The sequence below is a fragment of the Nematostella vectensis genome, chromosome 3, assembly GCF_932526225.1.
Source record: "Nematostella vectensis chromosome 3, jaNemVect1.1, whole genome shotgun sequence".
NCBI classification, from domain to species: Eukaryota; Metazoa; Cnidaria; class Anthozoa; order Actiniaria; family Edwardsiidae; genus Nematostella; species Nematostella vectensis.
In genome coordinates, this window is record NC_064036.1 from 8,764,431 (window position 1) to 8,787,866 (window position 23,436).

The following is a 23,436-nucleotide window of genomic DNA, read 5'->3' on the forward strand; positions in this document are numbered from 1 at the left end:
ATTCTTTTACAAACAAATGAGCGTGTGGGTGCATTTTCGTATATACGCCTGGCGTTTCCTTTACTGGTATTGTTATGATGTCTGCAGGCCATGGCGCTTATCTAGATGTAGGGTTCGTGGTGGATTCGTCAAACTCCGCAAACTGGCCCTTAATGCAGGGATACTCGCGCTACATCGTCAACTCCTTCCAAGTCTCTCAAATCGGAACCCACATCGGCTATATTACCTATAGTAACGACGCTAGCATCAACTTTGGCTTCAACGCTCTTAGCGGGGCTGCGTACACTGTTTCTGGGGTCAACAAGCTGATTGACGGCATCTCGCATCGTCGCGGTAATAACCGGTATATCCATCAAGGTTTGCAAGTGGCAGAAAGGGACTTGTTTTCTTCCAGATACGGCGCCCGTCAAGATGCACGCAGGGTAAGATGCACTGTTACCACGCCAAATTATACAATAAATGAGCTCATAGGATTGATTTTAAGCCATCTATTGAGTCATGCGATTTATTTGAGTAGTAACTCAGTAGTAATTGTGAGACCCGTCTACTAAGAAGCAAGTTGGAAAATAGCATCCAACGCTCATGTGTGTTGCAGATTCTGATCATCATCACAAGTGGACCGTGGCCCACCCAGTACGCGAGTGCGTGGCGCGACCAGATGGCGGCCCTCAGGATAAGGAACTTCGATACGTACGTGATCGGTATGGGTAGAACGTTCGAACGTTCTCAACTACAAGAGGTCGCCTCCCGACCAGCCTACTACTGGGAGTACCCATCCTACCCACAGCCTAACGACTACCGCGAGCTGGTGCAAGTCATCATCTTCGGGCGAGGTGAATATCAACCCACCGATCACTATTTTTCATATACTTAATTTTCCATATACATAATATAGAAGTAGGACGTTTATTAGGTATCTTGTCAAAACTAAGTTTGATTTCTTTTGTCTTTTCTCGTATTTGTAGATGTAGCTGGCAATTACAAAATACTGACTTGATAATTAAAAGTAATATCAATGTCATTTTATTTATTGGTTTTAGCTTAGTTTTCAGTAGGGTTTTAGCCAACTTGAAAATCCTGGGATGCGAATTGAACTTTCCCCAGTCAAGGAAAAAGAAATTTGACCTGGTCAAAAAACAGGTCTATAGATAAACCTCAGGCCTTAAAGTATGTAAGGTCTTCCAACGTACCAGTAATGATCATTTTAGAGCTTCATGGAATCTTGTTTTCATAACGTTTATGTTTTTGCTTGTTTACTTGTTTGTTTCCTGGTTTTTAGTTTGTTTGTTCGTGTATTTTCCATGTCCATTGTTGTGTCAGATCCATGCTACGCATCCGACTGCGCCGAGAAGCGTCCGTATTCCACTTGCCAAGCTGTTAATGGCCAGCCAACATGTGTGTGTAACAAGAATTGCCCTAGTACCAGTAAGCCGGTCTGCGGCTCAGACGGCAAAACCTACAAGAACGAGTGTGAACTGAAACGTGCCGCGTGTGAGAGCAAGAAAAACGTAACGGTAGCATCCCAAGGCGAATGCGGTAAGAGGATGTTGAACATATTGCAAGTATCACAAGAGTAATTGAATATTCGTATCAGCATCTGTAAATCGGTATTGCATAAAAGACGCATAAAGCCACATAAGCCCCCATGCAAACATAGATATACAGCAGTATTGGATCCAGCGCTGAAAGATGTTCTTGGCCGTCCTTGATGTATACGCTGTCTCTTCTCAAATGATTTTCTTTGTGTTGCAGTCTTCAAGTGCAAGGCCAAGGCCGACCTGGCTTTCCTTATTGACTCGTCAGGTAGTATAGGACGAAGAAGCTGGGAGCGCCTCTTGACGTTTGTCAAGGCTGTCATTGATGAGTTCCCTGTGGGTGCCGATGGGACACACGTAGGCCTAGTGGCGTACAGTACCGACGCAAATGTGGAATACCGCTTCAACACCTTACAAGGATCCGCCGTCACTAAGGCTGGCTATGGGGCAATGACAGATAGAGTGCAGCACCAGAGAGGGTATACCTTTATTGACAAAGCCCTGCTACTGGCCAATAGTGATCTATTTACTACTGCCAATGGCATGAGGGACGGTGTAAAGAAGGTAATGTTCTTTTACCGAGAGTGGGGACCTACGTGTTCTCTGGTTTTAACTGGCATTTTTGGTTCGTGTTTTAACTGATTAGTGTATTAAAGTGTAATTTGATGGGAATTTGAGGACCTATATACAGGATCCAATATTGACAAAAATGTTTATTGTTTATTTGACAAATCTAACATATCAGAACTAGATTAGGTGTTAAATTTATAAAGCAATCAGTCTTCCCTTTCTTTGAGTTAAGAGTAACAGCCTGAATACGAAACAGGCTTTACACAGGGCTTTTGTCCATTTTTTTTTCACCGATAAAGTGTAATGACATTTTGTTACTAAACACCGAACTTCCCTTCTTTAATGTGACTCCAAAGGTGGCCTTGATGATAACTGACGGACAGCAGACCGAAGATAAGGGACCATTCACTCCGCTCAATCAAGCAGCCCAAGCCCTCAAGAACAAGGGCGTGACCGTGATTGCTATGGGGATTGGCGATAATGTGGATGTGAACCAGCTGACGGCTGTGGCAAGCAGTGCTGATGGCGTCTATCAGTCAACATCATTCCGTGTTCTAATAAACGACGTGGAGAACATCGTTAAGCTCCTCTGCAAGCCAGGTAAGTAAAAAGTCTGAGTTACGTGTCTGTGTATGTAAACCAAATAAGCGAATGGCCTCTGATACATGTCTGTGTACGCAAGCCAAATATGCCAATAGCCAATAGTGCCTGTGGATGCAAACCAAATAAAACAATACTCTGTGTTACGCGTCGGTGTATGCAAGTCTGGTAAGGCAATGGTTTGGCAATTGTCTATGTTTGGTTTCTATATAAACTTAGCTTAAACTCTCCATTCTAATGCAAGTCGAGCTATAAAGAGCACGTTATGAATGCTTATGTCTAGCGGTTCGGTCCGTTCATACTTTCTGTCAACCGGCCTAATTATGTTGTATCTGACCATTGATTGATCTATTATTTTTGTCTATTTTCATATTAAAAGACAATTCTGTTGATCCAATTTCTCTCAGAACATTTTGATCCTATACTTTCCTCTCCTAGACCCCTGCGATGATCACGTGTGCACCAAGCCGTACTCGGTGTGTAAGGTGAAGGATGAGAAGCCCGTTTGTGAATGTCCATCGCGCTGCCTGCCTGACAAGGAACCTGTTTGTGGAGCGGACGGCAAAACATACCGAAACCTTTGTGAGATCCGCAAGGCGTCTTGCGAAGCTGGCACCGAGATAACCGTCGCAAACAAAGGAGTCTGCGGTGAGTATGAGTAAATATCCCACTATGCAATGTGTAAATATCCCACTATTTCAAAAATGACGTGTACAGGCAGGATCAAAAGTTCGTGCACTTTTTTAATTGGTTAAAATAAACACGTTTTACAAAACAGCAGCATGACAAGTGTCGCATATGATGACAAAACTTTATTCTAGTGTGTTTGTTACCAGTCATGCTGGTAACAAAACACGTTGTGTCGTACTTGGAAAGCTAGGGCGCTATACAAAGACCAATAAAACTTTGCAGAGCCTAAGTTGTGGGATAAACCTTTTCTAATTAGGAGGAGGGTCGTAATTTTTCGGTCACCTTTTTGGGGAAGGGTCGGTATTTTTGAGCTTAGATTTTGGCGAGGGTCGCAATTTTTGAGCTGAAAAAATATTAAACAAGGTAGTCCTTTCCCCCCCCCCCCCCCCCCCCCCACCGATAAATGCTTGACTGCTCCCTTATTTGATGGTATATATTTATTTTGCATATGTGAAGTTTTTTTTTTTTTTAACGCAAAATGTGAATGCTTGTGTGAGCAGAATGTAAGGCAGCTGTGGACGCAGCCTTCCTGATCGACTCGTCTGGTAGCATCGGCCGGCGTAACTGGGCCCGCATGCTGAACTTCGTCACTAAGATCATCGACAAGTTCAATGTAGGGCCCGCAGGCACGCACATCGCCGTCGTCACATACAGCACTGGCGCTACACTGGAGTTCGACTTCAGGTTCAACGGCAAAACCATCAGCGCCGCTGATTATAATAAAGTCGTACAGAGTTTCCGTTGGCAGAGAGGATTCACGTTTATTGACAAGGCCTTGGTGTTGGCTAACAACGAGATCTTTACAAGCGCCGGCGGCATGAGGCGCGACGTCCCCAAGGTACAGCCTACAAGGAGTCAATGCGCGTGTTTTCGATCTCCGTTTCTCCATTTCTAAAACACCGTGCTTTAACTGGCGTTGGCGGTAGTATCTTTTTGCGGCTGGCATCTAGACACTTACTTGGCGCTCTCTTACAAAAAAAAATCGTTTTTGCATTATACAACAACAACAAAAACAATGGGGACGAGCAACGATGAAGCTGCCCACATAAACAACTGGAAGAGGGTCTTAGCAATATAGTGCAACCAAGTCGGTAATTACGAATCCTTGTGTCAGAAAAATGGCAGCATAAATTATTATGGGCGTGACCGATCAGTGTCTTTCTATTGCCGGGCGCTAAGCGTGTTTGTGTTTTTCAGGTCGCATTCGTGATAACTGACGGCCAGCAGACGCGTGATAGGGGGGCATTCATGCCACTCCCTCAAGCCTCCGGGCTACTGAAGAGTAAGAACGTGCGCGTGTATGCGATGGGCATCGGCACTGGCGTCATTAGGGAAGAGTTAGAGTTAATAGCTTCCAATCCAAAGTACATCAAGCAAGCGACATCCTTCAGAGCACTGGAGCCAGAAATAGATGATATAGTCAGCGGTCTTTGTGAAGGTAAGTTCAGTAATAGACAACATCGTCAGCTTACTTTGTGAAGGTGAATCCCATGATACACGATATCGTTAGTAGTCTTTTGCGAAGGTGAGTTCAGTGATAGACGATATCGTCAGTGTAGGCTTTGTGAAGGCGAAACCCATGATACACGTTATCGTTAGAAGTCTTTTGCGAATGTGAGTTCAGTGATAGACGATTTCGTCAGAAGCCTTTGCGAAGGTGATTCTCAGGAAAAGTCCATGTTCTTAGTTTAGTCTCACCAATATAGCAATATTTGTCAAAAAGTTGGAGACTCTCTGACGAGTGTTTTCTTAGAGAAGTAGCAGCAAAGCCTGTTCCTTGATTTCCGGGGATGCATTTTGCTCACAGTGGCGCGCTAAATAACCTTTTATTTGATTGCAGCCCGAAAGTAAAATGAAGTTCAAGTCTTAGAGAGAACACCCTCTCGGAGGCGAGCTCGGCGCCCGGGACCCTGAGTGGAGTCACGTGACTTCATATTGCAAATATAGCCGAAATTATTTAGAATAAGAGTGTCAGATACCCAAGTCAAGGACAGCAGGAGTAGATAATTGACTGCAATGTCTCCATAACCAAATAATTGTTGGGCTTCAAACTGAATCATTATACGTATTTTAGATATAATATTCATCAGCAGAATAAGCCTGTCAGGGTCAAGAATCAGATTTCTTGATTTCTTTTTATTTAAGTGGATCAAAAGTTGACGGGGAAGTTTGAATATTTTATGCTGTTAGTTACAAGAAAACGCTTAGTATCTTAGAATAAAACTGATCATTTCTCCAGTTCTTCTTTGTTGTGAACAAGGGAATCACTTCAATAGTGAATAGCATGTGACCTATGGACAGTGCCGTAAAGCCTTGTCCAAACAGTGACATGCTTCATGATTCTTTTTGGTGTTTGGCCGTTTCGGAGCTGTTGGAAGTTGCTGTTAAAACGTTTGAGACCCGCGAAAACGATTGAGGCCCATGCAATGTTAAAAGGCTTAGGAAACGATGCTGTATAAAATGGTGATCCTGGTCTTTAGCCCAGTCAATCTAATGTTTAACCTAAAAGCAATTGCAACCAATGATTTCGGTCTTAAATGACAGAGTAGCATGTCCTTAATAACTTCCCAAAAGTTATTCAAATTTTTCTTGGGGGAACATCTCGAAATTCAACAATAAACAATTTCTTGTCAGCAATCAGTTATTGCTCGAGCGAGCGCAGCGAGCGAGAGAAACACTAATTTCGTTCATCGTGTCAATTTGGGTTTCCTGTGGAACAAGCCGTCGCCATCTTGGAAACGAAATCTCCCATCCCCTCACCCGATGCACTATTAGTAGTCTATGCGTTGCCTTTCCAGCTTCGATTTGGACGGCGTCTGTACCAAGATTTGGGCTACCTTTGGCAGTCCGCGATACAAAGCGGCCATGATTTTTCTGTGATTTTTCGTAAACCCTGTGTTTACGATGATGCTAAAAGCTCCTTCGATTTATACCGCAAATACGATGGCCATATCATAGTTCACTATATGTTAATACATGAGCAGTAATCTTTCAGCTTACTGGGTATGTACAGGCATGCAGCTCGGGGTGGGCTAGGTTGTGCTCCCACTCAACCACCAAAAGGCATTTTTTTTTAAAATATACTTACTTTCCATAATATCTATGACTGCACATCCCCTCCACAGCTTATCAGATTGTTTGTTATGGTTATCAGACTTCACCTTTCCTTTTCTAGACATACAATGCCTTCAATTAAATAGTTTCTTTTGTTTAATAAAATAAGACTGAGTAATTTGTTTTTGTTCTATTTCTCTTATAAAACAAACAGAGAAACCATGAAACAAAGGGTTAGTGATCAGCCAAGACAGTGGCTGCAAAGAAAATGGGGTCTTGCATAAATCTGGCTTATGGAAAATGTGCGAAATGCCCCAAACAAATCAAAAAGAATATTGATTTAACCCTTGCAATTGAATGACCAACCAATCTATGAGCTCGAGCACTTCACTTCTCCACGAGAACTTCTAGTTGTATTGCTATTCATGGCGCACTAACCCTCCGCAAACGCACTCTCGACGAGATCGCTCATGAATAACAATAGAATCCAAAATGGCCAACAAAAGAAATTGTTTATTGTCAAATTTTGACATGTTCCCCCAAGAGAATTTTGGAGAACTTTGGGGATGTTGTTGAGAAAGTCTTTTCTTATCATTAACAATAAAATTGTTTGTGTTGTAATTACTTTTAGGTTCGGCTATAAATGTTCGTAGATTGACTGGACTACTGGTCTAACCCTGCTATAATGACGTATTTACTGGCAAGCGGGCAACTGACCAGATCAAAATGCACATAGGCGTACGTGAACGCGAAAGAGATGACCAAAAATAGAACGCGTTGAACGCTTTTCAGAGTGGATGATTAAATAACCCATTCGGTGACGTGTGATCAGACGAAAACGAATGTTTTTTAAATATCCACTTTGAACGCGCGATGTAGACGAGGATCATTTTGAATACGGAAAGCCGATATGTGGGGATTGGGTCTTTACAGCACGATTTAGTCACATGCCAACGACATGCCTTGGCTCTGAATTACACACTACAACTTTTCGTAGTCGAGCATTGTTGCGGTGTTGTAGGCTGATTTACACTCTTCGATTCGACATCTAAGGAGTTCTCTTTGCGTTCTACATTCTGGCGCAAAGAGATTTCCAGGTCTGAACTACTAAGGAGTGTGAAAACAATGGATTGTTTGAATCAGAGAATCCACATTCTTTCCTGAGTCCGCTGTCGAATTTTTTCCAACTGGTCAGCACACGGCGGAGGATTACACTACGAAACAGTTCGACATAACATCGCGAACTTGCTGTTTTTAGAAGCCGTAAAAATAAATGAATATCTCAAAATTTGGAATATGAATATGCTAGCTCCGCCTTTAGGTCTTTATATTACTCATAGCATTTAGCATATAGTATATATTAGCGCCCAAGATGGCTGCTTAGATTATTAGTTCCGTAAATAAGAGTATTTTTACCCGATAGTTCGTCACATACGGCTTGGGAGTCAGACATATATCACCCTGGACTTGCCCTTCAACTTATAATGCTCAGTTATTCAAGGAATTTTCTTCTTTCGCTGCGCTTCTGCTGGAAACCTACACAGCCAGTAATTCAAACTTCCCGCCATATTTAGTGTCGATTACAACCCTTGTCAAGTTTCGTCTGGGGCGTTATTCGAGGCGCTGGGATCACTAGAAAGTTTAGAGGATGCCGAGGTAGTCGGGCTTCAACCAAGAATAACCGCATAAAGCCAATTTAACCAGCCTGGCGAGATCAAACGGATAAAAGATACATGATTTCTGGTTTTAGTTCGGCTTTTGAAACAACTCAAGCGAAACGAAAGGCGCGAAGTGGTAGGACTACAAACAATAACATTATACGCCGTCAACCGCTCAAAACTTCTGAAAATACGTCCAAGCCGATGTCTTTTTCTGCCCTGAACACAAGATCTGTGAGAAAAAATACACAACCTGTAAAAGATATTGCGGTGGACCGGGACATTGACATACTTGCAATAACAGAGTCGTGGTTATCTACCGATTCAGATGAATTTATTATCCGTGCAGTGTGCCCAACCGGCTATGAATTGTACAACGTTCCAAGAGGCTCTCAAGGTGGTGGGATTGGCATTTTACACAAGAGTACAATCAAGTTCCAGAAGCAATCAGTCATCAAAGACAAATTCAAGTCGTTCGAGTTCACTGATCTGCTACTAAAGCAATCATCCACTGCCCTGCGTGTCGTCATTGTTTATCAACCCCCAACAATGGCCAATAACAGAAGCTCCACCCCACTGTTCTTTGAGGAGTTTCCAAGACTGCTAGAAGCCCTTGTGACTCCTCCTGGATCTCTTCTGATAGCTGGGGGCTTTAACTTCCATGTGGACGTGGCCATTGATCCCGATGCCTTACGTTTTCTTCGTCTATTGGAGGCGTTTAACCTACAGCAACACATTCACGTACCGACTCACCGAAGTGGTCACACACTAGACCTTGTCATTACAAGAGCCGATAAGAATGTGGCTAGCAGGGTTTGGCGTGCACGATCCTGCCATTTCTGATCATTTTATGGTCAGCTGCACGCTCTCCCTGCCAAAGACGGTCTTTTACTGCAAAGAGATCTCTTGTCGAAAGTTACGATCCATTGACATGACAGCACTGAGGGATTACATCAGCTCTTCTGTGAGTGGCTAGTGAGTTTCTACTGTGGAGGATGACCTTTAGGGACTGATGGGGCTTTATGATCTCACCCTTACTAATCTGATGGACAGGCATGCGCCTCTGAAAAAGCGAGTTGTCACCGTCCGCCCAGCTGCTCCATGGTACAATGAAAACATCAGGCTTGAGAAACGAAAACGAAGGAAACTGGAACGCCGCTGGCGGAGGACTGGTCTTGCGGATGACCGTGCTTCGTATGTATGTCAACCAATGCAATGCTGTCAAGGAATACATCGCGAAGGTCAGGATGAACTACTACTCTGATGTCATCGAGGAAAACGAGTCAGACCCCAAGCGCTTATACGCTACCTTCGACAAGCTACTCCACCGCAAGCAAGAGACGAAATTGCCCCAGTCTGAAGACCACGTGTTCCCCGCGAATGACTTTGCTGATTTTTTTCACCAATAAGATCACAGCCATTCGCACAGAGCTGCATGCTAGTAGGAGTGGCCCTGTCGAACCACCGGCAGACGCTTTATACTGCGGCCCAAAGTTTGATTGTTTTAAGCAAGTCTCCTGCGAAGAGGTATCAGATATTCTCGCAAAATCAAGTTTGAAATCCTGCGCGTTGGACCCAATGCAGGCAAATGTACTGAAGGGCTGCCTTGACACAATACTGCCGTTTATTACCAAGGTGGTAAACTGTTCGCTTTAAAGCGGTGTATTGACAGAGAACATGAAGAGAGGCCTGCTAAGACCTTCGCTTAAGAAACCTTCGCTGGATCATGAGGTCTTCAACAACCACCGTCCCATCGAATCTCATGTTTCTTGCAAAAACTTGCGAGAAAGCTGTCGCTGTTCAGCTGAAGAATCACGTGCGGATCAACAACTGTTGAACAACTGTTCCGGTCAGCTTATAAAGAGAGCCATAGCAACGAAACCGCACTACTGAGGGTCCAGAATGATGTCCTGCGAGTCATCGACGATGGAGGCTGTGCCATGCTACTATTGCTTGATCTTTCTGCAGCATTCGACACTGTAGATCACACCATACTGTTGTCGAGGCCTCCGACCAGTGTTGGCATCGCTAGAACAGTACACAAGTGGTTTCAGTCCTACCTTTCCGGCCGTATCCAGTTTGTCCAGATTGGCAGCTGTCGATCCTCAAGCCGGCCCCTGGCATGCGGTCTACCTCAAGCATCTGTGTAAGGCCAATGCTGTACCTCATCTACACCACCCCTCTTGGCGCTATCCTTCGAAGGCATGGAGCTGGATATCACATGTACGCTTATGACACCCAGATATACCTAAGCTTTAAGTCCGCTGGAGAGGTAACAAGAGAGCGAGCTAAGATGGAAGCCTGTTTCAATGACATCGATTCTTGGATGCTGGCTAACAACCTAAAGCTAAACAACGACAAGACAGAGCTGCTGGTAATCCATTCGAAGCATCGCCCCAGCCACCACTTCATGAGGTATCGGTCGCAGGCACTTCTGTCACTACATCTGATCGTGCACGGGACCTTGGCGTGATATTTGACAGCACCTTGAACTATGAGACTCACGTTAGTGAAATATGTAAATAAACTTTTTATCATATAAGGAACATTTCACATGTGCGCAAACACCTTAGCCTCGCCTCAACAGAGAAATTAGTACATGCTCTTGTGACATCCAGACTAGATAGTTGTAATGCTCTTTTGGTCGGTCTGCCAGAGTATCTTAACAAGCGCCTCCAATATGTACTCAACTCAGCTGCGCGGCTCATTACTTTTACGAGGAAATACGATCATATAACGCCAGTTTTAAGGCAATTACATTGGCTCCCTGTGCAGCAGCGTATTGTTTAAGGTTTTAATTCTTACATATAAGGCTATTCATGGCCTGGCTTCAGAATACATCAGTGATCTAATATGTCTCTACCAACCAAAGCGAGCACTTAGGTCCGCGAATCGACTTTTATTGGAGTAGCCGGCACATAAACTTAATTCTCTTTCACCATACTCCACATTATGCCCTTATTATGCGTACTTCCTTGCGCATGCGCAGATTGCCACGTTTTAAAGAAACCATTGTTATGCAAATTAACATGGTATAAAACCCCGCGTACAGCAAGACCATGCCTCTTCTTCTTTTGTAAGTCCACGTTGGGCTTGATTTGGGTTTTCTTGAAACCTTGTCTTTGTGAGGTTCAATTTATAGTCCTCTCTGCTTATCCCCATTTGTTTCTGTTTTATACATTTTTTACAGCGAATCTTCAGAATTATGACCAATAAGTCCTCTTCGAGTGTTGATGAAGAAATGAATGAAGACTCTCTGTTGAGGGATAACGCCGCTGGTGCTGAACCTCAGCTTTTACTCTCGGCGAAGAATATGGCCGCCTTGAGAGATAATCTGGGAATAAATACCATTCAGAGCGCGGTTGAGAATTTAACATCGCTGGTCTCTGGCCAAATTTGTAACAACAAACGAGAAGCCAGTCCCAACTCGCGGAGCGGAGCTGGTTCAGCCCGCAAAAAGTCCCGCGATGAAACTGAGGGTTTTGACCCCTCTACTATAGCCCTCGATTCTCCTAGTGGAGATAGCGATAATGGCGACAAAGGCGATTCTGAAGACGAAGAATCTTTCCTACCTCCGTCGATTTTCGACGAAAGTGAATCAAAGGGTCCGGAAGTGGCGAAGACTCTTGCTAGTCGCGTGAATGAGTCGTTCACGTCTAAGCCGCTCGAAGGCAAATTGAAGCCTTTAATGGACAATTATAAATCTCCTGTCAACTGCGAGATGTTGTGTGTTCCTAGAGTTAACTCTATTCTTTGGAACGAACTGCCAAAGCGAGCGCATCAGATCGACTTAGGGCTACAAGAGGCCTAAAAGGCAATCATGAAGACAGCCCAAGTACTGGTTTCAGTTACTGATGATATGATCAATGCGAAGAAAAACAAAGAGTCTCTGAAGCCCGGATCTTTTATTGGCCCTCTGTCAGATGCTATCACATTTGTGGGTCATGCGAGTTATCTCACTTCTCTTAAGAGGATCAACAGGGTTGATCAGTGGTCTAAAATCGCCTCTGACAAGTGGGTTCTTGAAACCATACAAGGATACCACCTGGAGTTTGAGCGAACTCCTTGGCAAAAATTTATTCCTGGCCGATTCAATTTATCGGAATCAGCAATTCTGCTAATTATTGCAGAAGTCGTAAAGCATTTGGAAAAACGAGCTGTTGTCCAGGTGAACCACCGAGAGGATGAATTCTTGTCTTTTTGATTTTTTTTTTTGGTGCCTAAGAAAACGGGTGATCTTAGACCAGTCATCAATCTGAAGCCTTTAAATGAATTTGTTCAGAACATTCATTTCAAAATGGAAAACATTGATCTTTTGGAGCATTTACTGCTACCTGGGGAGTTTATGGCTTCGATTGATCTGAAGGATGCATATTTTAGCATCCCAATATGTGTACAAGACCGGAAATATTTGCGGTTTTGTTGGCATGACAAAGTTTATGAATTCACGTGCCTCCCTTTCGGGTATAAATTAGCGCCTCGGGTATTTACTAAGGTGCTTAAGCCAGTTTATGCTTTGTTACGTTTCCGTCATATTAGAGTAATCTATTATATTGATGACACTTTAGTGATTGGTAAATCAAGTGAGGAGTGTGCACAACATGCGCGTGATGTTTGCCAAACCCTCTCTAATCTTGGCTTTACCGTGAACAAAGCTAAATCTCAATTAGTTCCTATGCAACAATCGACGGGCGGCCTGTGTTCCGAGGTCGAATCGGGAAACCACATCAATTATCTAGAGACTTTAGGTGCGTTTTTCGCACTGAAGTGTTTCGCACGTGACGTCACTTGCAAACACATTCAACTAAAGCTTGATAATACCACAGCTGTATCTTATGTCAACAAGATGGGTGGCATACGATCTTGCAATCTAGACAATCTGGAAAGGGAAATATTGTTATGGTGCATTGATAGGCATATTTGGATATCAGCTGTCATTTTACCCGGACAAAGTAATACAATAGCTGACTACAAATCACGAAATTTCAATATAAATTTGTAGTGGAGTTTGCACCCAACCGTCTTTGACTGGTTGTCTCAGACCACTTTCACGTCGGTTATCGATTTATTTGCATCTAGATTAAATACTAAGGTCCCAAGATTTATTTCCTGGTTGCCTGATCCCTGCGCGTTTGCGTGCGATGCTTTCTCATTAGACTAGAGTAATTTCAAACCTTATGCATTTCCTCCTTTCAGTCTCATTCCAAGAGTGCTGACCCACCTACGGGCACTATTATCATTTATTTTATTTTATTATTACTCGTTTTCAGTGAACCATTTAGTATTGCAACAGAGTAAATATTTGCGTATCATAAGATTTTAGGCTTGTTTTTATATGATCGCACGCAATCGAAGCTTATTTGACCGTACGATCGCATTCCGATGGCAAAGTGTTTACCGATGGACGTCCGTCATATTTTTCTCCATACAGACCTTACTGGTTCGGTTTTATTAAAATGATGATAACCTCCGTAGTGTTTTCGCGTACTCTTTTTAAACGTTCCTTGTTTACCTGATGCTCTTCCAAACACGACTGAATTAAAATCGCCTTGCTAGCTTAAGTCTTTTTATGCATCAGTGAACCAAGTTCCTTTTTAAATGTTTTACCAGCCTAACCCATTTCCGGCCGCTTCTACCGCCTAAAGGCTTTAGGAGTTTGACTCGGTAAGCGATTGGAGGGGCAGCATGCCTGTTGCAGAAGAAGCATTTCGTATCATTCGGAAAAAGCGTTTTTAAATCCTGTCAAGCAGCTCGTGACAAGACCCCAGTTCTTTAATATCGAATTAATGTAACTCATTTTATCGTGACGTTTTCCCTGTTATGGCAATTTTTGTATTGTTTGTTGAACATATATTGTTCTCCTCGTCTCACCAGAGTGAGCTTTAATGCTTTCTATAAGGAATGAGGAATTAGTAATAGTTCGTCAGCAAATCGAGTTCATAAGCTTTAGTTGTCACTGCCTTAGTTGCCCTTTTTCCCCTACAACTCTCTACAAAAGGATTTTATATCGCACAATGAAAACAATGGATGGTAATATTTCATCAATGACAAGACACTGCTTCTTCTTGGTTTACGATTCTAAGCGTATTCTGCTGGCTCGAGATGCGTACATTGCGGCGGCGGTTATCAACTGCATCACACTGCTTCCCGCCATTATCTTGAACGTGCTACTGATGATGGCCATGTACCGCTCGCCTGCTTTTCGGAAGCCGTCGACCCTTCTTCTGTACAGCCTATCGTCTTCAGATTTACTAATTGGACTAATCGTACAACCGGCGTATATCGCCAAGAAAGTGGGAGAACTCACAGACAACTTCAACCTTTATTGTCAAAATGCTTTTTTAATATACAACTTCGGGAAGGTCCTTACGGGTGTTTCTTTTCTAACTCTAACTCTTATCTCTGTTGATCGATATCTACTCGTAACTTCGGGTATCGACTACCCGACGAAAGTTACGAATTATCGGGTTGGTTTTGTGATTGCTTTGTCCTGGCTGTTTATGATTGCTATAATAATAACTCAGCACTTCATTCCTAATCGTGCAACAGTATTTATATTGATCGCACTTTTGATTGGCTCGTGCGTTGCTATAACGACAATTTGTTACGTCATGGCCTTGCATAAGATAAGACGACAGAAGAATGCGATCAGGTTGGCCAGTGGTCCTAGATCTCAGCTGCAAGCGAACACTGCGCGATACAAAAAGTTTATTATTACCATGATATGGGTGTTTGTGGTCTTCTTACTTTGTTATACTCCTTATATGGTAGCGACAACTTTGGCTGCTGTAATTGGCGAGACTGCGAGTATCTGGTCAGCGGAGTCTCTGTGTGGAGTGATTGCCTACTCCCATTCGTGTTTAAATCCCGCCATCTTGTTCTGGAGAATGGCCGAGATACGAAATGCTGGGAAAAACATTCTAATGCCAAAGTCAAAGATCAAACTTAAAGATCAAAGTCAAATTTCAATCCCGGACAAAACTGTTGAGACAATTCCCAAATTTGGATGAAAAAAGATGTTCATAATTCAGTTCCTATCCTCTCCTCCCCCCTCAAAACAATGTTGAATTCATGCTCACTCTTCTAGCATCAAGTCATACACGATATTGCTTTGTGGGGGGGAGGGGGAGAGGTATAAACGTCTTAAGTTAACAAATTGACCCCTCAACCGGCCCGTACCGGCTTTGAGAAGTACCCACAACCCAAAAAATTCATAAATGCAAAATAAACACAACAAGATGAAGATACCCAGGCATCAGTCTAAGGGATAAATGGTCTTGAAGATGTGCATCCAACCAAGTTGTTGGCAACTACTCTTAAGCCAAATAATAGCGCAGGTTCTTTGAACAATTTCAAATCGAACAAGGAAAGAAAAGCAGAATCACCCCTCTCAATAAAACGCTCTAAATACAACACAAGGGAGAGAGATCAGCAAACACAGCTCAAGACACAAATGGATACCTTTATTCTGATCCTCCAGGTTCATTTCCATGGCCTCAAAACACGATGTCTACTCCTTGAAGGCTTGTAAAGCCACTTTACGGATCGCAAAGCATTCTGGGAGATCCAGGGAAAAATTCACGAGGGGAGGGCCAGTCAACACTCCTCTCCCCAAAGTTAGATGGTTTTTTATAAGTCTATTCACCCCGAAGCCAAACAAATCAATTCCAGGTCATACAGACCCAGAATAGCAGTGTAAACAATTTTAAAATCAATTTGGTTCCAGGAGAGCTGTGGTGATCATTGAAAAATTATGTTCTTATTCAGGCAAAGCCAAACAAGAAAAAATCAACACGAATCCACCTTTGCTTGCAAATATCCATAAGCAAAGCACTTAATTATGCCCCAATAGACTTTATGATGTCCTGAGACACTCTCCTAATATGCTCATAGCTTTATTTTTTATAAAAAAAAATACAAGCAACCACCAACTTGTGCTTGCTTCAGCACAACGACGAGGGATTAAAAGTGGGGACCGCAAAGCACTGCTGGAAAGCTAGGATACCGCTGACTACGTGAAGCTGTGTTTGACTTTGACGGGCTGTATAAAACTCAGAATAGGGGTGGAGGTATCTGTTTTCAGTCTGTCTTTTGTAAATTCAGCTAAAAAATAGCCATAAGTCAATCGGTTAAGCACGTGTGAAATTTGGATTTTTTTGCGCACGAAAATCTGGGTGTCTCAACAGGTTTTGTCTGGTATTGGAGTAAAACAAGAGAGCATAAGATAAGAGGGACACTTTGGTATTACCCGCGCGCCATGTCGATTCCAAATCCGGCTATTTTTAGTAACCACCACCCCACCACTGCGCGTGAGGATTTGCTCCTTTTATTTTGTCCTACTTCCCCGCGGGTTGCGCGTTGTTGTTTTGCCAACTCGATAGGAATGAAAAGAGATCATGTAAAATAACTCGGAAGAAGAAAACAAGTCTAACTTAAGTAAGCAACATTGGCAAATATACTCACAGAAAGCTATATCCCTGAATAGTTTGACTGGTTTGTTTGTCTGAGCGGCGAAGTCAAATGAGAAAGAAATCCGACGAGCGATAAAATGGCTGCGATATACTGTGTTTGATTCAAATCCCGACACCAGCTTGTATAATAACAACATAATAATATAACATATAATAATAACAACATCAAAGAAATACAGTGATATCTCCCTCTTTATTTTCTCACTTTTACAAAAACTCAGATACTTCAGCTTGCTGGCTTTGATCATCACAAAAATGCATTCCCTCGCTACAAGGATAGTATTATGAAATGTATTTTCTTGGATTCATTCTCAATTCACCGGAATATTCACAAAAATCAATAGCATATCTAATGTCTAACTTACAGATTTCGTTTGACCATTAGGAATATAATGAATGTTGAAAAACCACGAAGAAGCAGCAAGTTAGAGCGGAAGCGGTGTTTGAAGCACGAGGGTTTCCGCTATTGATTTTGAATGGTCTCTTTTTTTAAACTTTTTCGAAATCTTGCAATCCTTGAAGTACTACATCCCCTTAATAAACCGCAAGTGCCTGTATTCTTGATGCTAGAATGAAATTTTCGATGGCATTTGTGCAAATAGGGTGTTTTTTTGGGTTTCAAGTAACAAAACAGCGGCAAAAACAACAAGATGTAAATGCCAAAGCGCGGGGGTAGGGTGAGTAAAAATGCTCACGCGCAGTGGTGGGGTGGTGGTTACTAAAAATAGCCGGATTCGGAATCGACATGGCGCGGGGTAATACCAAAGTGTCCCTCACTTATCTCATGCTCTCTTGAGTAAAAGCAATCTCCGCAAACGTGAATATGGTTTTCACGGGCAAATTGAGTCCCGAAAAGAGGGCTTATGTGGCCTATCTTGCGAAAGGTAAAAGATTTTCCACCAAAGAAATATGCAAGAAAACTGATTTATCAAGAGCGACAGTGTTTAGAATAAAAAAAGACGGAAGATGACAAGGAAAAGAAAAGAGGTGTGTCACAGGGCCTAGCAAACTTATGTTTTGCGTTGTCTGAATAAGCAGTTATTTTTTCCCCAGGCCAGAAAAAAAGCGGAGGCGGACTGTATGGAAAGGCTGGCATTCGCAGGGCCTAGCAAACTAGCGTGCGCGATGAGCGGAAGCTGTTACGGTCTTTGAAAATTCTACGACAAGAAGGAGGGGGCTTCTCTTCGGATAGACTAATGGAGACGGCTGGCTTAAGCTCGAACAACCTGTGCAGCAGAACTATGTGAGGCGTTGTTTGAATAAGCACGGTTATTTTTTCCTCTAGGCCAGAAAAAATCGGAGGCGGACTGTATGGAAAGGCTGGCATTCGCCAAGCACATGAAAAATGATTACCCAGAAGATATTTGGACACGACAGATTGCTTTCTACCTAGATGGGGTAAGCTTCACAATTGTCACGTTTTCTTTTATTTCAGACAATGTAATGCTCGCCAGCGAAAATAAAAGAATTAATATTAACGTTTTGGCATCTGCATGTCCGTTAGTGCCGTTTTGCATGACAAACTTGTCACGCGCGAAGAAAACAAATAAACGAATAACCAAAACTAGCGTTCTTTAATCGGCGATAAACTTGATTAAACATTTAATGGCCTAATGCATGAACGCTAGAGTAAATAACATATTTCATCGCAACAATTATCGGCTAACTAACGGTTAACAACGATTGAGCTGTATAATAAAGGATGTTGAGAAATCTTCAATAATTAAATTTACAGATCTCCGTTAACCGTGGAAAAGGGCTGTTCACCGAATTTTTTTTAGCTACATAACATACAGTCCATGTCATTCGATATAAAACAGCTTTCAGCTTTATCTGGACAGGCCTAGCTCAAAATAAGCTCCGCAAAGCATCGAACCTCGCGCTGTAGGTGGCGCGGTATCTGACGGTTGAACTGGATCGCAGTCCATCTCACTCTCATCATCTCCGTCTCACGCTCATCGATCACTCCATTCTTTATGTAGACTAGAGAATTTTTGCTTGTGCAAAAAAATTGAGTATCCTTATCAAAGGCGACGTCCTTAGAAAAGTGCGTTTTAGGCGCGGGAAAATGAACCACCTGGCCTTCTAGTAAAAGAAGCAAATTTTGCCATCGGATCACTGGAGGAGACCAGCGGAAATCGCATTCTCGACACCTGTCCAAGCAGGGTTACAAAATGTGTTGTATATAAGGGTTAAAGGGTTTATAATGAATGTTTTTCCACAATTAGCGGGTCCTGTGATGATCAAGTTCCGGTATTTGCCTTTTCCTTTAATTAGCAATTCTTTCACTGCATTAGTGAAGAATTGCCTCGAGACACCGTTGTTTCTAGTATTTTTTATTTTTTTGAGCGCAGCTAACCCAGTCGCCATTGTATCCTTCAGCACACAGACGAGTCCTGGCCTCGTTTAAAAGCTCAGTCCGAGTCTTTTTCGTCCTCTCCAACACGCTTTGAGCGCTTACTATTTCCCATGCTGTCTTTAGAATATCAGCGACTGCGCGCGGGGCTCGGTTAATCAAAAAATCTGTTTTGCCTTCTTTCTTTTTCCCAGCCACTAGTGCTTGAAGCTCTAAAACACTCTTTATATTTTCCGTTATGATCACCTCCGATGCCACTGGTGTACCTTGGTCCATAGTGTTGGATGTGTAACTTGGTCAATGGTGTTGGATCTGTACCTTGGTCCATAGTCTTGGATGTGTACCTTGGTCCATGGTGTTGGATGTGTACCTTGGTCCATGGTGTTGGATGTGTACCTTGGTCCATGGTGTTGGATGTGTACCTTGGTCCGTATTGTTGGATGTGTACCTTGGTCCATAGTGTGGGATGTGTACCTTGGTCCATGGTGTTGGATGTGTACCCTGGTCCATGGTGTTGGATGTATACCTTGGTCCATAGTGTTGTATGTGTACCTTGGTCCATGGTGTTGGATGTGTACCTTGGTCCATAGAGATGGATGTGTACCCTGGTCCATGGTGTTTGATGTGTACCTTGGTCCATGGTGTTTGATGTGTACCTTGGTCCATGGTGTTGGATGTGTACGCTGGTCCATATTGTTAGATGTGTACCTTGGTCCATAGTGTGGGATGTGTACCTTGGTCCATGGTGTTGGATGTGTACCTTGGTCCATAGTGTTGGATGTGTACCTTGGTCCATGGTGTTAGATGTGTACCTTGGTCCATGGTGTGGGATGTGTACCTTGGTCCATGGTGTTGGATGTGTAACTTGGTCCATAGAGTTGGATGTGTACCTTGGTCCATAGAGTTGGATGTGTACCTTGGTCCATGGTGTTGGATGTGTACCTTGATCCGTATTGTTGGATGTGTACCTTCGTCCATAGTGTTGGATGTGTACCTTGGTCCATAGAGTTGGATGTGTACCTTGGTCCATAGAGTTGGATGTGTACCTTGGTCCATGGTGTTGGATGTGTACCTTGATCCGTATTGTTGGATGTGTACCTTCGTCCATAGTGTTGGATGTGTAACTTGGTCCATAGAGTTGGATGTGTACCTTGGTCCATGGTGTTGGATGTGTACCCTGGTCCATGGTGTTGGATGTGTACCTTGGTCCATAGTGTTGGATGTGTACCTTGGTCCATGGTGTTGGATGTGTACCTTGGTCCATAGAGTTTGATGTGTACCCTGGTCCATGGTGTTTGATGTGTACATTGGTCCATGGTGTTGGATGTGTACGCTGGTCCATATTGTTAGATGTGTACCTTGGTCCATAGTGTGGGATGTGTACCTTGGTCCATGGTGTTGGATGTGTACCTTGGTCCATAGTGTTGCAGGTGTACCTTGGTCCATGGTGTTGGATGTGTACCTTGGTCCATAGTGTTGGAAGTGTACCTTGGTCCATAGAGTTGGATGTGTACCCTGGTCCATGGTGTTTGATGTGTACCTTGGTCCATGGTGTTGGATGTGTACGCTGGTCCATATTGTTGGATGTGTACATTGGTCCATAGTGTTGCATGTGTACCTTGGTTCAGTGTTTGACGTATACGCTGGTCCACATAGTTTTAGCTCGCCTTGTTTTCCCTTTATCCAACGCACATACCACCATTCTACCCTCATTACATATATGCAATTATCAAATTCCAAGATGAAATATTAGATGGTGGTATAGTTGTATCTGATGTTGCATTAGTCAGTTATTGAAGGGAAAAGATGTTTTCTCCTTGGCAAGTTTTTAATGCAAGTTGGTCTGCGCTTGTATCTTTGTCTATGATCACATGTGGGTTGCTTCTCGGATCTCGACTTCCTTGATTCGTCGTCCTTCTAGTCGGGTGAGTCTCAATTGCTGGCTCCGCCAGTCGTCTTCCCGTGAACAGCCCTTTCAAACGCACACGAGCGTTTTGCATGGCAATCAAGTAGATGGCAGGATTCAACGCACCGTTTGCATAGCCTGCAGCTGCAGCTGCATATCTGATAGTGAAGTCCGTAACGTAACTCACTGGAGGCTGGAGAATCATCATCGCCGTAAAGTAGACCACGTAGACAAGGTACGGGAGGATGAAGGCGAAGATCAGAGACACCAGCATGTAGCTGCCTTGGAACCGCGGCGTGTTCGTTATACTTGAGGAACTCTGACCAGCATCCACCTGTCGTCGACGTTTTAGGAACCTTAAGATTCTGACACAAAGTATCGACAGTAGGATGCAAGGCATGTAATACACCAAAACACTAAACACAGTGTTGATTATTCTACTGGTAGGCGTGGAGTTGTCATAGGAGCAGAAAAGGGTGTACTTATCGTCATCAATGTAATACCTTCTACGCTTCATGTTGATGTTTGGTACCACCGTCATCAGTATTCCAGTAATCCATGCAGCGATCACAAGCCTCTTTGCGGTTTCTTCGGCAGGCGAGGATAAAGGGCGGAAAATACCAAAGTACCGTTCAATGCCTATCGCAATGATATTCATCATTGTGATAATGTTAAAAAGGTGAAAAGGTACCTGGCGCCATGACACGCCCAGTCATTCGGAGTTATCTGGAAATGTATTTCTATGACGAACACAGGAGCAGTGAGTAGAGCGCCCAGAATGTCAGACAAAGCCAAGCTACGCACAAACATTTTTGCTGCGCCTCGGTTTAGAGCTCTGACGTTCGGGGTCTTCGGGGGTCTGATGGCGTACATGACGAGACCGTTTCCCACCAAGGAAAGTAATGCGAAGAGAATCACCAATGAGCTGATGACGAGCTTGATGTGAAGAGGGATTGGCGTGAAGACATATCTGCGCTCCAGCTGGTTCGTCGCTGTGTTTAAGGTTGTGTTCGGCGTTGTATTCTCCATTTGCTTTAGTGACACTCTTTGAGAGCTAAACTGAGGGCTGGGTGAACGCTTGATTAGGAAATAAGGTTTTTAGTCCAGTCATTCTTTGTACAAACAGTAGTTGAACCTGTCATTAATTGCATAAGGTTTTAGTATAGTACTTTAAAACAATCCCCATTCAAACCTATTGAAACCAAATTTATCCACATTGTTCACAATGCATGCCTCCAATGCCTTTTATGTACTAGCCTCCCTGTTGACTAATTCCTTCGTGCTGTCAAGGATAAAAGGTGTTTTAGATGCTTTACATTATCTTAAAGTTAAACACAAAATTCCAGAGGAAGAGGAAAATGAACTCTGTGCAATTTATATTTCCCTTACAAAGAAATGGACGAATTTCTCTCGACCTTATCCAATACCAAATGCATTAGTAAATAACGACGAATCATATGATGACAGTTTCCGCAATTAAAATTGTAAAATGTTTGTAGCTAGAGTAGGAGTCCTATGCACTTATCTTACCGTTTAAGTTGAAAGGCGAGTCTGTCCTCGCTCGATGCTGTTCTGATAACAAATGCTGTCACGTACCGTTAATATATCTGCTGGACCGGAATGAGGCCGCCCATAGTAACACAGTTTAGCGAAGAACACAATGTGGTACTGGGAAAGTAATCTAGAAAAGGTAGGCTATTCCAAATTTAATTCCATTCCATTCGTTAGTGGGGAAATTAAAAACAAGAATTCATAAAGGGATTAGAATGGGTCGTTAGAAAGCTTTTATAACATAATCCTGTCTTTTTTTGTCGAACTTTTCTATTTTGGAAGTCAAAATTAAAAGTTCGCTCTTCGATTCATGCTTTTCACTGGTTACTGAGCCTCTGGCCAAGACCATGATGATATCTTGGTTTGGCTTGTCAGTTATTCATTGCACACAGCTTGTCAGTTGACACTAGCGAGGCTCTGAGACAAGGTACCCTCCCCTCCCCACTGATTATTTTGCTCGCCACAGCATTCCCGCGTCTAGCTTTCTTTCGTTTTGGATTCCCCATCACCTAGAGATGTTTAAGGAATAGGTTTGTCCGAATAAACACAATGAATAACGGACTAGACTTAGCATAAAGTAAGCAATTAATATTTTCATTTTTTGTTACTTCCATACCCCTCACCCATAAAAGGTGTTGATTTTAGCCCTATATTGCCCCTCGCTCTAGCACGCACAAACTTGGCTCATTTCTGCAATCCCTCCAAACACCTCGATCGGGGTCTGCCTACTCAATGATGTTGTTGGTCAAAATAAAGAAGGCGTGAGAATAGTAAACGGAAAATTGCTCAGAAAATCGTATAGCCCTAGGGATCACTATCTTCAAAACCAAGACTGGAAAAGTGGAAATTGAGAACTTCGCTCACAAAGTTAGATGGCCTTTCGTGGAAAGCTTATTAGGCGTATTGTTCGTATTGATTGGGTATTGAAAAAACGTCTTTTACTTCATGAGCATCTGCCCGCCTTCGCCCATGACAAACAAAGCAACTCAAACTTAAATTAATATAACTATCAACAATACTTTCGGGGAAAGCTAATGAGGCGGCA

General features: G+C 43.0%; 3 protein-coding genes across 8 annotated transcripts in view; 2 read left to right on the top strand and 1 right to left on the bottom strand.

Moving 5' to 3' along the window:
• LOC5512112 overlaps nt 1-5,633 on the top strand; it is a 156,894-nt gene extending 151,261 nt beyond the window's left edge. For all 6 annotated transcript variants that reach the window (XM_048725343.1, XM_048725345.1, XM_048725346.1 and 3 more), the window contains 9 exons: nt 88-422; nt 596-833; nt 1,321-1,536; nt 1,753-2,099; nt 2,462-2,705; nt 3,144-3,353; nt 3,896-4,233; nt 4,593-4,833; nt 5,236-5,633. In XM_048725343.1, coding sequence (XP_048581300.1) covers nt 88-422; nt 596-833; nt 1,321-1,536; nt 1,753-2,099; nt 2,462-2,705; nt 3,144-3,353; nt 3,896-4,233; nt 4,593-4,833; nt 5,236-5,246 — 2,180 coding nt within the window. In that variant the 3' untranslated portion in view covers nt 5,247-5,633. The remainder of the gene's footprint in view (nt 1-87; nt 423-595; nt 834-1,320; nt 1,537-1,752; nt 2,100-2,461; nt 2,706-3,143; nt 3,354-3,895; nt 4,234-4,592; nt 4,834-5,235) is intronic.
• Nucleotides 5,634-13,733: 8,100 nt separating this feature from the next.
• LOC5512082 (trace amine-associated receptor 8b) lies at nt 13,734-15,387 on the top strand. Its single transcript, XM_001632391.3, has one exon. It carries the CDS (start codon nt 13,993-13,995, stop codon nt 15,115-15,117), a length of 1,125 nt encoding a protein of 374 aa, XP_001632441.2. The 5' UTR covers nt 13,734-13,992; the 3' UTR covers nt 15,118-15,387.
• Nucleotides 15,388-20,724: 5,337 nt separating this feature from the next.
• LOC5512083 (histamine H2 receptor-like) lies at nt 20,725-21,501 on the bottom strand. The gene has a single exon (XM_048725619.1). It carries the CDS (start codon nt 21,499-21,501, stop codon nt 20,725-20,727), a length of 777 nt encoding a protein of 258 aa, XP_048581576.1.
• Between the last annotated feature and the right edge of the window lie 1,935 nt (nt 21,502-23,436).